Source organism: Chiloscyllium plagiosum, unplaced genomic scaffold (assembly GCF_037043375.1).
Source record: "Chiloscyllium plagiosum isolate Xiang-an unplaced genomic scaffold, Cpla_swu_hap1 HiC_scaffold_23, whole genome shotgun sequence".
Lineage (NCBI taxonomy): Eukaryota > Metazoa > Chordata > Chondrichthyes > Orectolobiformes > Hemiscylliidae > Chiloscyllium > Chiloscyllium plagiosum.
In genome coordinates, this window is record NW_028270161.1 from 5272852 (window position 1) to 5289814 (window position 16963).

The following is a 16963-nucleotide window of genomic DNA, read 5'->3' on the forward strand; positions in this document are numbered from 1 at the left end:
GTTAAAGGTATCTGAATTTTGGGCCAATGTTATATTAGCTTTGCAATCCAACCACCCCACTCTTGCTAAATTCTAAACATGTGCAACATGGACAACATTTGCTAAGTATATTAGTGAACTAATGATTGCATTAACAATCAGTTCAAGACTGTAATTCAGGCTCACAGTGTGGCGCTTTGTGAAACCAGAAAACAGGTATTTACAGAGGAGAAAGTGAGGAGTACAGATGCTAGAGATCAGAGAGTGTGTTGCTGGGAAAGCACAGCAGGTCAGGCAGCGTCTGAGGTACTGGAGAATCGACGTTTCGAGCATAAGCTTCTCCTGCTCCTTGGATGCTGCCTGACCTGACGAATTTACAGTGCCCTGCTTATAGACAGTAAGAACACATACAGTAAACACACTGTACCTGTTTCATCTGAACAAGATAAGCATCAGTCATTCTTTGGTTCATTGCTCAAGATTTTGGCCTGAGGTATCAAAGTTAACTTACTCAGTTTAAATTGAAATATAATTTGGCAGTTGACAGTTAGTCATCATCAAACTGGTGCTTTCCCCGGTGGCTGTACCAATTGGAATCCACTTACTAACCAGTCATCACCCTGTTTCCATTACAGTGGTATTTCTTGCACATGATGATATTGTCCTTATGGTGCAGGATAAAAGAGTTTGATAAAATGCGTCTTTTCACAGCAAGATCTGACCTATGAAATGACTGGAGTATATGTTTGGGCACTTGACATTAATTTCCTAATGTCACAGATTCCTGATGGGGAACTTTACCTGTTGATGATGCAGATGTGAAATGTCACTGCCATAAAGTTTTGATATTTGCTCTAGTCAAAATTGAGCAGCACAGTAACCTGAAATCTGGATTGGTTTAGGACCAGGGCCAGGTTGGAATGCTAGCCCTTACTTGCAAAATGCAGATTTGTTGTAATTATATTGTGGGACTTAGAAGTAACTTTTAAATCGAGCATACCTTCTGAATTACCATAGACACTAACGGTCAGTCTAGTGTCAAAAATCAATCCCAACTTTTGACCAAGCTTTCCGAACACTTGAGTCGATTATGGAGAAGCACAGTGCTGGCGGCAGCTGCCCAGCTCCCTCAACCTCAGGTCTCCCTTGTCTGTGCTGCCTCGGGGAGGACTCGCTCAATAGACACAGACTCCACCCCAGCATTCAGTGAGGGACAGTGACCTCAGCTTCCTCTAAAATGTCACTCGTGTTCAAACTGACCCCTAAATGACAAGAAAAATTAGCTTTAGAAACTCAACCTTTACTCAAATATATATAGTCTATTAACTGATATAATTCAAACAGTTATCTGCTAGCACAGATAATTGCTCGAGTCACATCTTGCCAAAACGTTTAATCTCACACTCATCAGGACAATTTGCAAGAAAACTAACATTTAATCTGTTTGAGGGGAGACTGCTGCTCGGTTAGCAACACCTCTACCAATTAGGATCCACTTGCCAATCAATCCAATGTGATGTACAGTTTGGGTAATAACTGCAAACCAGAAACATCATGGTATGATAAGTGAAAGGATTGTGAGGAGACAGTGGGGTGTCAATAACATCACTAAGCCAGTATCCAAACCTCAGGCGAATGTTGTCTGGATATAAGTTTGAATCCAACAATAGATGGATCAATTCAACAAAAAGTTGGTCTAGTGTAACCATTGTCATTCCAAATTCATCCAGTTCACTCACACGGAGGGTCTGCCTTACCTGTTCGGATCTACATGTAACTCCAGACCCACAGCAATGGGTTGGAAATGACCAATTAGTTCAAATACAAACTTCAGCCAGTGATGCCCACAACCGACACAATAATTAAATAAAATTCCTTTCAAATGGAAGAACACATGATGGATGTCGAAATGTCCAATTGTCCAGCATTGTAGCAGGATACCATGAGCTCTGTGTTTTTTGTCATCATCTGCACCAGTCCGTCTCCTATAGCAACACCCTGCACCTCATCAGGAGGCAGCTCTTGTTGAGTTCTGAAGCAACCTCTCAAGTCCTGCTCTCTGTCATTTCTCCCTGCAGTAATGTGGAGCAAGTTGGTTAAACGCATTGGCTGTTTTAAAGCAAGCACTTGAATAATGTCTCACAGGTAACATCGCACAGCCCATGTCATAGATCCACTGGTTTCTCCCTGTTAGAGTGCAGATGGAAACTATGCATTGTTAGCACCTCTGTAATAGTAAATGGCAGGACCTTTAGGAGCATTGATGTACAGAGGGATCTCAGGGTGCCAGTCCAAAGCTCCCTGAAAGTGGCATCACAAGTGGATAAGGTGATACAGAAGGCGTACAGCATGCTTGTCTTCATCAGTGGGGGCATGAAAGAATAAAAGATAACAAGAGTCATCCAGACTGGAACGTTAGCTTGCTCTCTCTTCATGGAGGCTGCCTGACCCGCTGTGATCTCCAGCATTTGGTGTTTTCAGTAAAAGTTAACAAGTCATGTTGCAACTGTATAAAACTTCAGTGAGGCCATATTTGGAGTATTATGTACAATTCTGGTCTCCTAATGATTGGAAGGAGGTGGAGGCTTTGAAGAGGGTGCAGAAGAGGTTTACCAGGGTGTTGCTTGGATCGGAGTGTATTAGCTATAAGGAGAGGTTGGCAAACTTGGATTCCTTTTGCTGGAGCAGAAGTTTATAAAATTATGACGGGCATAGATAGTGTGAACAGTCAGAGTTTTTTTCCCAAGGTGGAAATATCAAATTCTAGGGGGCATTGGTTAAAGGTGAGAGGGGAAAGTTTAAAGGGGATGTGCAAGCCTGATTTTTTACTTAGAGGGTGATAGGTGCCTGGAACGTGCTGCCAGGGGAGGTGTAGAAACAGATACGATAGAAATGTTTAAGAGGCATTTAATCAAATGCATAAGCAAACAGGGAATAGAGACCATGTGCAGGCAGATGAGATTAGTTTAGAATTGCATCATGGTTAGCACAGATATGGTGGGCCAAAGGGCCTGTTCTTGTGCTGTACTGTTCTATGTTCTGTGGACCACAGTGATGTGTGAAAGATTACTTGTGAAGCTATTCATTTGAGAAAATGCTGAAAGAATACAAGTTAGTAAAATAGAACATATGGCCAGCTTCCTCCAGACAGAATGTACACAGACACACACACACACACACGGACACACACAGACACGGACACACACAGACACACACACACACACGGACACACACACACACACGGACACACACACACACGGACACACACACACACGGAGACAGACACACACAGACAGACACACACACACACAGACAGACACAGACACACACACACACACGGACACAACACGGACACACAGACACACACAGACACACACACACACAGACACACACACACACAGACACACACACACACACAGACATGCACACACACACACGGACACACACAGACACACACACAGACACGGACACACACACACACACTTTCTTTATGTGTCCTCATTTGTATTTCATCCAGGGATATCTTAAGGTTTGCTTCATTTAAATTAAGTGCTGTTCTGTTCCTTCCTAGTTCCACTCTCTAACTGCTTCTTACTGGAAGATGTGCTTTTAAGTATCATAAAGTCTCATATGAACATCATGTTGAAAAACCATCCCAGTCTTTTAAAGTATTCACCCAGCCTCCCGCTTCTATCTTCACCCACTCCAGGCAGACTGGTCCCGTGGTTATCCTCCTAATTCCCATTTTAAAGCAGGGGAAAGGCTATGACAGATGGAAAACCTAACCTGAGAGTCTTTGGAACTCCTTACCACAAGGCAATAGACTCTGGCCTTGCCTGCAATGCCAGGGCAACTGAGTCAGCATCACCCATGTTTTCCCCGAGTGAATTGTAAAAACGTACCTGTGATACATTTAAAATAAATTGTCTGAAAAGAAATAATTGCCAGGGTAATGGAGAAAAGGGGAGTGGGATAGGCTGAGCTGCACTATGGACAGAATGGCCTCCTTTTATATTTGAAGGAAGGCCATACGTTCCAGAGCCCTGATGAGGTTAAAGTACAAAATAAAATTTCAAGCTATCAGAGGAGAGGCTGTGAGCGTTCTTTAGAGAGTTTGTCACACAATTAATCCCGAAAATATCCAGCCAGTGAGATTAACTGAATGCCTTTACTGTTGGTGTCCCTGCGCACAGCACTGTTAGCACGAGGGTTCTAGACATTATATTCAGCAACATTTTCTTCTCTGTTAAATACTTTTGGGGGAAATACCTTTGAGAGCATAAAAGCAGGAAACCAATCTTTTTCATTAACATTAATCCACAGATACCCCCCTGTGTTTGTCACAAGGAGACATACTCTGCTTGCAATAATATTGTTCTGCTAATAGATCTTACTATTCTACAGTTTATCAAAGTTGACCGGCTAAAATCTTTGGCAGAAAAGGCAGTTAAAGTGGTGAATGTATTCCCATTAATAATCTTTTATAAATGTAACCTTTTAATTCTCTCGTTGGCTATAATGCTGGAAGTGGAGGAAGTCAACTGACCCCTCGAACCAGATCCACTAGCCATTAGGATCATTGCTGATATGGAATAAACAGCTCAGCAATAAATCGCATTAATAATTATAGTGAAAATTTCAGATCATCGAGAAAAAACTCCTGTTTCACCATTGACCTGCTGTTCTTATCCTGGTCAGGCCTACACGTGACTCCAGACCCAGAGCAATGTGATTGTCCCTTAACTGCACTCTGAAATGGCCTAGCAAGCTGCTCAGATGGACTAAACTGTGAGAGAGAAAAAGCATTGTAGGTCTTGCTACATCCCAGGGACTGCAGCAGCTCGAGAAGGCAGCTCATCACCACCTTCGCAAGGGCAGCAAGGGACAGGCTGGGCCCAACCAGCAATGCCCACATCCTGTGAATGAATAAAAAAATCTGGGACCTAACTCCAAGAATCTAAGTTCATGCTTATCCCTAGACATTCCCAAACCCATCTGATTCACTAGCGTTTTTCAGGGATGGAAACTGCCATCCTTTCCTGGTCAGGCCTATCTGTGACTCCAGACCCACAGGAATGTGGTTAACTCCCACCTGACTCCTGGGATGGGCAATAAACGCTGGCCTAACCAGCGATGCCCTCATCCTATGAACAAATAATTTAAAAACACTTTTGGATAACAGAGAGCTCTTAATCTCAGATTTAAAATTGAGACTTTGCATGTGCTTTTTAAAACAGGTTTGATAAACCTCCCTCCACCATCTAAATTGCAATGTTGGACAGTTGTAAGAGCATAAGAAATAGTGCAGGAGTGGGAATTTATTTATTCCGTATTCAGGCAAAACCTGCTGTTATCTGAGTAAAATTACAAAATACTGCAGGTGTGTATCTGTCTGCTGTGTAACAATGAGCAGCATATCACGAAGAATAATAAATGTCTGCTGGAGAATTGCTGTCTTTGGAGGTGAAAGAAGACAGTTGCTGTCATTTTCCCACAGCGAGTAGTTAGGGTCTGGAATGCACTGCCTGGAAATGTGGGGGTGGGGCAGGTTTGATTCAGGCATTCAGGAGGGGCATTGGATGGTTACTTAAATAAAAACATGAGATTGGGGGGAAAGTAAAAACTTGCTCGTTTGGAGCATTGGTGCATTCAGAATGTCCTTCTTCTTTGCCATAACATTTCTGTGATTACACATTGCTGTGAGAGACACAGTGAATTGGGTTGCTGTCCCATGTTACTAACTATCTGAGATTTGTGTCGCAAGTTATGCCCAGTTGGCGACTGATGGATTTGGGTTCATTTTGAAACGCACTAGCATAATGTGTGGGAGTTCCAAATGACTACAAGGTACAGCTGTAGGATGTGCTGCTCATCTCGACCATTCCGTTGTTGCGATACCACAGAGCGAGCCCTTCAAAAAGTCTGCCCCTGTCTATAAGGCATCTTGTGATACACTGGAGTTGTGAAAGGTACAATAAAAAAGGCAGGTCTTACCTTTAAAATATACAAGCAAGGTGACAATAAGAGCCACGTAAGTTAATGGTTTGTGAGATTTATAATTAACAATTTTCTTTACAAGAATTACATCATAGTGAGTGGGATATGCAGATCATTGGCTGGGACAGCATTCATTGCCCTTCTGTATTTACCCTTGGGAAAACGCCAGAAGTCGCATGACACCAAATTGTAGCCCAATAGGTTTATTTGAAATCACACGACTCCTCCTGGCGAACGGGCAGCGCTTCGAAAGCTTGTGATTTCAAATAAACCTGTTGGACTATAACCTGGTGTCGTATGACTTCTGATCTTGTCCACTTCAGTCCAACACCGGCACCTTCACATTCATGGCTACGCTTGGCAGGGTGGTGGTGAGCTGCTGTCTTGATCTGCTGCAGTCCATTTGGTGTAAGTGCATTCATTGAGTCATACAGCATAGAAATAGACCCTTCAGTTCAACCAGTCCATGTTCCTAAATTAAACTAGTCCCCCTGCTTGCATTTGACCCATATTTCTCGAAAACTTTCCTATTCGTGTGTTTATCCAATTGTCTTTTTAAATGTTGTAACTGTACCTGCATCCACCACTTCCTCTGACTGTTCATTCCACACACAGACCACCCTCTGTGTAAAAACATTGCCCCCATGTCTATTTTAAATGTATCTCCTCTCACCGTAAAAGTATGCCCCCTAGTCTTGAAATCCCCCACTCTCGGGAAAAGACCTTTGCTATTCTCCTTATCAATACCTTTCATGATTTTATAATAATGTTGTTAGGGAAGAAGTTCCAGGACTTTGAAGGACCAACAATATATTTCCAAGTCAGGATGGTGTGTGGTTTGGAGGGGAACTTGCAGAGGGTGGTGTTCCCGTGTATCTGCTGACTTTGTCCTTCCAGATGGAAGTCTTAAAAGATGCTGTTGTAGGGACCTTTGGTGAGTTACTGCAGTGGATCTTGTCGAATACTCGTCTAAACTAAAATAACGAACGAAATAAAAAACGCAACATGAGGAGCAAATCTAAACAGTAACTACAGGCAGAAATTATATTAATGTGAAGTAAAGACCAGTTGCCAGGGGATGAGTGTAGGACGCTCCAGTTGACCCCAGCCTAACACTCAATGAATCTCATCTCACTCGAAACAATTGCATTGTATTTGGAAAAATATTATAACATAATAGTACTGTCTCCTTTGATGAGGCTAATACTGAATCAAATATCATAATCCTAAAAATATTGCATTAGTCAGAATTTATCTCCTGTCTTCAGTGAGGTTACTCTTCACATTGATGTGTTTGTCTGACCTTTATTGTTTTCTTTCTTTTCAAGTGGCTTCACCTCGGAATCAGAGGAGCACAGCACAGTCCACCGACTCAGTCGTCTCTTCTCCTTCCAGCAGTCCGCACCACATTGTATCCTGGCAGAGTGGGTGAGTCATGTAGTCTGAGAAGTTTTGAAGAGCAATTTGATCATACAATAGAAAAATATGCCTTCAATAATTATCACACCAAAGACGCTCAAGCTTTCACAGATTGACAGTAGAGTCGACAGGTGAGACAACAGTGTTAATAACAGCAATCCCACAAAATTCATCAGCGATGATGGCTGCTGTCCAGGGTAACATTGCACAATGCTTAACATTTGTATTGCTCTGTTGAATTGTAAGGTAAGGCTCCCAGCCGTTTTGGAGGAGAAAGTGAGGTCTGCAGATGCTGGAGGTCAGAGCTGGAAATGTGTTGCTGGAAAAGCGCAGCAGGTCAGGCAGCATCCAGGGAACAGGAGAATCGACGTTTCGGGCATAAGCCCTTCTTCAGGAGGGTTGACTTGTATTTTGACTGCATCAAGTTCAGCACCTCAATACCACAGGCCGTTTTCTTTCAGACACTGCTAGGTACACTGTGCACTTCCGATATTTTCTGCTGTGACTATCTCACATGCTAAACAAACGTAACAGCTCCAACTTGTACAAAACGGCTGGGGTGGAAATGTGTTGCTGGAAAAGCGCAGCAGGTCAGGCATATGCCCGAAACGTCGATTGTCCTGTTCCCTGGATGCTGCCTGACCTGCTGCGCTTTTCCAGCAACACATTTCCATCCCAGTCGTTTTGTACAAGTTGGAGCTGTTACGTTTGTTTAGCATGTGAGATAGTCACAGCAGAAAATATCGGAAGTGCACAGTGTACCTAGCAGTGTCTGAAAGAAAACGGCCTGTGGTATTGAGGTGCTGAACTTGATGCAGTCAAAATACAAGTCAACCCTCTCCCTCCCACAGGGTGTTTAAAAAGTTTAAACCAATTCAAAGGGAATACATGTTCTGGAACTTTCCTTCATGAGTACTAAAGCCATGATGTGGAGGAGCCAGTGTTGGTTTGGGGTGGACAAAGTCAGAAATCACACAAACACCAGGTTATAGTCCAACAGGTTTACTTGAGATCACAAGCTTTCGGAGCGTTACTCCTTTGTAACTTCACCTGACCGGGCAGCAGGGCTCCGAACGCTTGTGATCTCAAATAAACCTGTTGGACTATAACCTGGTGTTTGTGTGAGTTCTGACCACGAGTATTAAAGGCAGTTAATTTCCAGAGATTACAGAAACCAGGAGATACAGATCCTTAGGTCCCAGTATCTTTTGACACTTCAAAAAGCAAAATAGGAAGATTTATGAGTCTGGTCTTGCTTCCTCTTTCATATACTGACAGCTGGAGTTGTACATTTCCAGTATTTTCTGGTTTCACATTATCTCTATGTTAATCTCATCTTCAGAATTTAAACACTATGGTTCCTCTCATTTCTTCTGGTCTCCTGCTGTTCCTAAAAGCTTCTTAATAAGTAGCACTTTCAAAAACTCTTTCCTGTGTCTGAAAGGAGTAAGATAACATGTTTAAAGAGAGCACTCAATATATTGGAGCATGTGAATTTTATTTCAACCACAGTTTAAACTTGACCTATATTTAAAGTTACAGAATTCAAACTTGTAACTTTCGTAAAGTTCCAGTGAAGAAAAACTGCAACTTGTAAATGAAATATTTGAAACTGAGTGTTCCAACTCATATCACAGATCTTCAGCAAGATTGAATGAACCCTGTTGATTTTTCACAAGTTGGAAAATTGTTCATTGAATGATCCCACAGTCGCTTGTTATTATGGAGGGACCATCTTTGTTATTATGGAGGGACCATCCCCCAGTCTGCTCTGTGTGTTATAAGCACCATCCGTGGCTACATAATTGCTCAGGCAAAAATTCTGTCTCTGCTAAAATAAAACAAAGACCTACAGTCGGTGGAAATCTGAAACAAAAACAGAAATTGCTAGTGAAATTGATCGGGTTTGGCAGCATCTGTAGTGAGAGTTAAAGTTTCAAGTCCAGTTCTGCAGAAGAGTCACTGGGCTTGAAGTGTTAAGTCTGTCTCCATCTCAACTCAGGCTGCCAGATCTGATGTATTTCCCCAGCAATTTCTGTTTCTGGCTATGTCTCTGTAATGAGTAAGTACAGAGCACACAAGAGGTACCTGGAACAATGTCCTCACTTTCCTTGTGGCTGTGTATTTTGGACTATTTTATCCTTCTCCAATAACATGAGACACACCACTGACTGTTGTGCACACAAAACCTGAGATAGGTGTAAAATGGAGTGCCAAGTCAACATGATCCACTTTATATTCTCACACCCTCATTGGAACTACACACCAAACCCTGCTCTCACCGTCTGATACCAGGATATCATGGTATAGGTGCATCAGTGAAGGCAGTGTTCTCTTTCAGTTGTGGAGCCTTCATTTAAATGACACCACTCAATTATCTACTCCCTCTGTAGATACAAAATTTACTGTTTCGATGCAGGAATTCCCATAAAACTGTGGTTTACAAATAGCCATCTCATAGTACAGAACCTGCTGTTTGCTGGAAAAAAGAGACACATATAATTTTGTTTTGGGTTTTGCAAGCACCAGCTTGTTATGTGTAGTCAGAGTCTTGCTTGTTGCAACCGGCCAAAGGCATATGCTGTTTGATACAGTCTGCTCTATTCATTCACCATGGTGACCCCAAACAGCCAACGTTTGCAAAACCCAAAATACAGTGTCTGACATTAGATCTAATTCTATCACTGAGCAGCATTTACTAAATAATCCCAAATGTGCTGCAAATTACACTGACAACCAATTTTGGATAATCAGGCAGAAACACTTACTTGCAAGTACCAACAGCTACATACAATAATACACAAGACCCCACCCCTTCTACCCAGAAAGAACATGTGCATGTTCTATACCTGCTTCAACTCAACAGAGCAGCTGACAGACACTCCCTGGTTCAAATGCTGAGGGAAATGCCTTGACAAATCCGATTCAACTTGCCTGGTTTAAAATTTAAACAAAACTAGGCAGTTAACTGTCAACAACATCTAACTGGTGCTTTCTTTATGGCAACATCTCTACAAATCTGCCACCACTTGCCAATCAGTAGTCTCACTGCAAGCCAATCAGCACTCTCCTCTCATACAATATAAATGTTTCTTTCCCTTTGTTATTATTGCTGGTGGAAAGTTTCAATAAAATGTGTCTTTTTTTCAGCAAACTTGTTCTCCTTAGCGAACAGACCATAAGGGACCTCACAAAGAGCGTTCAGACTAATGAGGAGTCTCTGTAGAGGAGAAGCTTCTTCTGGTGGATGGGTGGGAGGGGGAGGGGGGTAGAGAACATCACTCTCATGTCATTGGCAAACAAACTGAAGGAGATATGAGGAAATCCTTCAGGATCTTCAGTGCCTGAGAGTGTGTGGAAGACAGATACAATCAGAGCTTCCCAAAGGGAGCTGGATAAATATCTTAGAAGAGGGGAAAAGGTGCAGGGTTTCAGAGAAAGGGCAAAAGGGTGTGACTAGCTGAGAGCCAACATGACAAAATAATTGCTGCCCCTCCCCCACTCGCCCCACTCTTCTGGTGTAGGAATGAAAAGCTGCAAATTTTGGTTTTAACAAAATCTGATTCAGTTTTGGTAAACTTAACCTTTTGAAAGGAAATGAACCAATTTAACAGAGTTAAGGGTGAGGGTGCACAGGAAGAATTATTGTATGTTATAACTGGTGTCGAGTCACTGTTTTGTTGTCTATGTCACTGTTCAATGTCTCTAGAAGGTGTAGGAAGTTGAAATCTGAACAGAATTACTGTAACATAAAGTAGTTTCAATGTTATCTCCTAATTCTTCACTGTTCTAACAATAAAAAATGGAATCACTAAGTTTCTTGCTAGTTTCCTAACTATCAATTCTAACTAACATTTTCCTTGCTTTCTTCTTTTTACTAATATTCAGTCTTATCTGCTCCTCTTTTCACCTGCCTTTCTGTAGAGGTACAACAGAAACGAGCACACCTCACGATGAACAGACCCAATCGCCAACTCACCAAAGCCCTGTAAAGTAGAGGTATGGTAATAATCGGTTATGTGATATTACGCCCCTCACTGTCTGTCTTTGTGCCATTTAACTGTGTGTGGGATAGTTCATTTCTTATCGTCCCTCTCTGATAGCACTGTCACTGTCCCTACTTCCCAAGGACTATAGCTGTTTAAGGAGGCAACTCCCCACCACTTCCTCAGGGCAATTAGAGATGGGCAATAAATGCTGGCCCAGCCAGCGATGCCCACATCCCATGAATGAGTGAATAAATAAAAACTGAAAGGGGGAGAAAACCGAAAGATGCTGGAAATCAGAAACAAAAACAGAAATTGCTGGAAAAGCTCAGGAGGTCTGGCAGCATCCGTGAAGGGGAATCAGAGTTGACGTTTCGGATCCAGTGACCTTTCTTCAGAACATTCAAAAGAAGAGTGACTGGATCCAAAATGTTAACTCTGATCTCTCTCCATAGATATTGCCAGACCTGCTGAGATTTTCCAGCAATTTCTATTTTTGTTTCTGAGCTTTGTTGAAATCATGCCTACGTGACAGAAATAAAATTGAGACAACAGTCCAGTGTTTTGTTTTAGATGTTTTATTACCATAGCCACTCCAATAGGTTCAGGAAGTAAATGCAATGTGTGGCTTGACACTAGGCATTTAGCCTAACTTTGGTCTTTTCTCCTTTCCAATCCCGGTTACCAGAAGGTCCGAACCTCACTTTCGTTTCTGCTGCACTGTCTCCTGTCATGTGTTCAGTATTTGAGCCTTAAGGTTTGTTTGGAATTATTGTGCACCTGATTGCCTAACACTTACTCTATGCTTGAAAGTGTAGTGTAGAGACATTAGCCTGAAACTACTGCCCACTTTGATCCTATCAAACCCCCCACTTGGGAAATTACCAGGGTCTGACCTTAACCCCTGCCTGTACACTGGGAGGAGACTCCCTTGGTGGATACATCCAGGACAAGACGCCTGTACCAGTTTTCTAGGGTAATCACAGCAGCTGAGGAATTAAAATTTGCTTCAATGATCTTGGATAAACAGCTATCGGTAACAGTGACCATTTAATCACTGAATTGTGGTAAAATCACCTCCTGTTCACTGATGGCCTTTAGGGGAGGAAATCTATTGTTCTTAGCTGGTCTGGCCTACATGTGACTCAAAGGCAATGTGGCTAACCCTTATACTGTATTCCCTTTAAAACAGCCTAGTAACACCATCAAATTATACCAACAATTGCTGTGAAAGGCTGTGACACAATTCAATAGCCATGTCTTCATAGTGCAAGGCTGCTCATTACCACCTCCTTCAGGCCAGTTAGGGGTAGATAATATATACCTATACCTCATTAACGAATAAGAATCCATGCCTGGTGAACTGAAGCAATGTTTTTCAATTTTAAATGTCCTGAAAATGCTAAAGATTCAACTCAATAAAAACCAAATGAACTATGGATGCTGTAAGTCAGAAACAAAAACAGAAATTACTGGAAAAGCTCAGCAGGTCTGCAGCATCTGTGAAGAGAAATCAGAGTTACCGTTTCAGAACTTCTGAGTTCTGAGGAAGGGTCACCGTACCCGAAATATTAACTCTGATTTCTCTCCACAGATGCTGCCAGACCCACTGAGCTTTTCCAGAAATTTCTGTGTTTGCTATTGTTAAAGATTTGACTCAGTTATTTTCCAAAAATAAAAATCCAAACACTTTCTATTCAATCCCATTAGATGATGACAGGGCAAAATTAATCCCATTCGGAAACCATTAGTTATTTAGCTTCCTGTCTGTAATTGAAACTGAGTCAGTGAATTCTGTGGTTTATTTTGTATCAATCTCCTGAGGTGATTTTATAGATTGTTGTTGAGGTGGTTAGAATACACCTTCTCCTTCTGATTCCCATGAGAATATTGATCTGTCTGACTCCATGTGTTACACAATGGACCATCAAGGTTGGACCTTGAGGAGTCTGAATGGCACAGTTTTTGATTGGTTGTGTCTAACATTCTGAGAGATGGTCTCTCATGGTCGATCCATTGAGGCAAAGTGAAAGGTTGTCACTGCTAACCAATAAGCAGCTGGCACACTTTAAATATGTGTGTTGTGCCTGGTCTGTATTATGATCTGAGAGTGTTTAGTCACGTCGTCCTATTGTCACCGAAGGATAGAGCGGATGCCAATGAGCCATATGTAAGAGGAATTTGCAAACTCTTGACAAACCTTAGTTCAGACGTATCATTTACCCAAAAGAAGGGAAAATCACGTCTTGATTTCAAACTGCTGTGAAAAGAAGAAATCCTGGAAAAGCTTCACTTTTTTTTTGTCAGGTTTTCAAACAAGGTGGCTTTGTGTTTGAAATTACAGAATTTCAAAGGACACCCTGTTTTTCATCAAGCTGATAACTGATAGGGGTTAGCTGCACAACAGAAAGCCAAGCTAGATTTACAGTGTTCCAGCTGCTTTATGAGACAGGACTTATAGGATTTCAAAGATGCCAGTCAATGTGGCTCAGAGGTTTAGGGTCAACTGTTGAGGCTGCCCAATACTTTGGCCAGCTGACCAGTTTCTTACATGGGGCTGAGTTATTTCACACTGTGTGAATCCATACTCTGAACCTCGCCCTCAAGGCTAACTTGCCCAGGCAGCACCGGCACTGGTCTTAGAGAGATTCTTTGGTATGGGTTCACCTTGCTTTCCCTGTAGTGTACAGTGAGTCTTTCCCTAACGCGATGGTTACGTTCTTGTGCAACCCTGTGTTATAGAAAAATTGTGCTTTAGAAACAGCGTTTTAAGGATTGTGATGTTATTGCATCACAGCCATGTTTTAAAAGTTTGTGCTGTAGGAACAGCATCCCCAATTCGTCAATCATGGTACAGCAAATTTGCGTTGACGAAGCACGCATTTTAGCTCAAAGGCCTGTATGCTTTAATGCAGCATAGATTGAGAGAACACAATTTTCTCTAAGCTAGAAGTGTCAAATTATGTCATCGCCATGATCCTTGATCTCATTGTGCAGGACCTTCACACCATCTTTTCATGTATCATTACTGAAATTAAGGATTTTCTGAGACATAATCTGATTCCCTGACTTGAGTCTCTTGTCTTTGCAGACCCTACCAGGATACTTGCTACATGGACTCCCCACTCTATTCAGAATTGGCAGACGTTCAGTGGTATGGGAGTGACAATGCCAAGCCTGGAACTCTCGTCTGACATCTGACCTCAAATCAAAGTACAAAACGTTGACACCCCTGAGTGATCACTTCACTGCCCCTTGTCACTGCCTTACTCTTGCACACAGTCGTTAACCAGCAACTTCAGCTCTGAGCTCGCTCACAGAAGGAGTCAATCCGCAAAACCAAGACAAAGCTTAATTGAAGTACCGCAGACTGTGCAGTCCCTCAGGTAACCACTGGCCATCAGTCCTAAGGTCTTTATGAATAACACACAACACTGCTTTTTAAACTGTGAATCATATGCACCAGACCTCCTGCGCTTAAAGCCTGGTGCATGATTTTATTTTATTCCCTAATGCAGACAGTGTAATAATAAAGTACTTCAGAATTTAACCAAGTTTACTTGAATATTACCAAAGACCAATGAAAAGCTAAAAGGAAAGAATTGGATAGACATTGACCACTGGTTACCTGACAAATAAAAAGTTGTGAATCTCTTGTTTCATTAATGGCTCTGGCATATAATATGTTAAAGATATTGAAAATGCATTCTTCACTGTAAGACATGCCAGAGTGCACAAAAGCTTGTTTTCCTACAATAAAGCAACAGAGTTTTGTAATATATTTGTGGATAGTATATACAGAGGCTGATGAACTGTTCCTGATACTCAGAAGCGTGGTTTAGTAGCTACTACATTAATTATATCAAAAATGGTCAGAACAAAAGCACACAGAGTTAACATAATCTGCATATTTCTGGACTGGACAAATATTGCATAATGGTACAATTCCAGCCCTAGTCTAAGCTTCAAAACAGCTCATCGATCGTGTATGCTCTTCAAGGACTTTAGCTGATTTATGGCACAAGACCTTGGAGAGTTGTCAACCCTTAGAAGGCCTCACAAAGTTTTAAAAAATATTTTCCCATGAAGTACTCATCAGAAATAATTTAATGGCTGGCACGGAAAGTTCACAAAGTCCGTGGAGCACAGACTTCACAGCAAGGTGACTGTTGCAACAGGACACTGATCTTGCCAAAAATATAAAAGGGAGCTTATTTTCTTTAATTCTCTCCTTCTGAATATTTGATGGTTTCCTGTTTGACTGGACGGTGGTGGAGTTGGCGCAGGGCTGGTGGGTGGCGGGGAGATTGGGGGGAGTGGTGGTTATGGAGGGGGAGGGGGAGGTGGGGGGAGACAGCAGCAAGAATGCCTGCTTATGGGAACACTGCTTAGTAAAAAGCTGAAGCAGAACCATTGTGTGTGGTCCCATGGACAAGAAAGGGTTGCTTCAGCAAGCTGAAAAAAAAGCCCCAGACAGCACTGTTTGTCTTTGTGAGTGGACCCGGAAGAATTGATGTTGAGTTATCGGAGAGGCTGACGTTCACAAACATGACCATACATTCATTGTGAGGCTGAATTTTTTCTAAACACAGTTTCAGATGCCATTGTGCAAAATGTTAAAATTCCAATATGTTTTCTAAATCAGTATTAGTTTTAGTTTGGACATAGCAAACCAGATTCAGGTGCTACCCAACAAACAGTTACCACTAGAATAGTTGTAGGGTTTTACACCTATAAATGTCAATAGTTTTCTTACAAGTTGTGTAAATTAAAGCAATGTAGTTATGATTAATTCAGTAGATTGCTCCCAGAAAATGGCTGTGGATCTTAAAAGAGCATGTAAAATGTCCTTCTTTCCTCCTGCCCCTCCTCTGGTTTCTGTTTCATTTTAATCAAAGAAGATTATGTATGGTGTAGAAAATGCAGAATTGTGTAATTCTGCGATTAATTTATTCCTTTTGTATTAAGAATTTGTATAGTACCTTTACATTTTGCAGAACAGTGTTGTCAACAATTCTTAAATGAAGCATTTTCAAGATAATGAATTTGGTTGTTCTTGAAATTAACAAAATAAATTATTACTGAATGTTATGAGAATTTGACTGTGGTATTTGTAAATGGACTTGTCACATACATGACCTGTCTCATGGTTAGCTACAAGCATCAGCCTGCTCTGGGAGTGCATTCATCTTGAGACAACTCTAGATGCGTGCCATCTTATGTCAAACTCTGCCTCATTACAGGCATCACCTCCCTGTGAAACATTAGAACTCCCTTGGTCTCCTCCAGAGAGAAAGAACCACTGGTGCTATTCGAAGAAATGCAGGAAAGTTCTTCCAGTGTCCTGTCCAACTGTAATCCCCACAAAGAAAACACGAGCCGGACAGCTGAATGGGTCATGCATCTCATTGCGGTCTGTGGGAACTTGCTTTGGGAAAACTGGCTATTGTATTTGACTACACGACATTCAGTAAACCTCAAAAATAAATCATAGGTTGAGAAGCATTTTGGAACCTCTTGAAGATGTGCAAGGCGCTATTTTAATGTAAGTTCCTTCTTTCTTGGTGATGCTGTCAAAGTAA

General features: G+C 41.8%; 1 protein-coding gene across 6 annotated transcripts in view; it reads left to right on the top strand.

Annotated features, from left to right (window-relative positions):
* frmd4a (FERM domain containing 4A) overlaps nucleotides 1-16472 on the top strand; it is a 765730-nt gene extending 749258 nt beyond the window's left edge. For 5 of the 6 annotated variants that reach the window (XM_043714187.2, XM_043714188.2, XM_043714186.2 and 2 more), the window contains 2 exons: nucleotides 7305-7404; nucleotides 14473-16472. In XM_043714187.2, the coding sequence (XP_043570122.1) occupies nucleotides 7305-7404; nucleotides 14473-14575 (203 nt within the window). In that variant the 3' untranslated portion in view covers nucleotides 14576-16472. Of the gene's footprint in view, nucleotides 1-7304; nucleotides 7405-11319; nucleotides 11395-14472 lie in introns of all 6 variants that reach the window. The other variant, XM_043714184.2, reaches the window with a different exon arrangement.
* The last annotated feature ends 491 nt before the right edge of the window (nucleotides 16473-16963 follow it).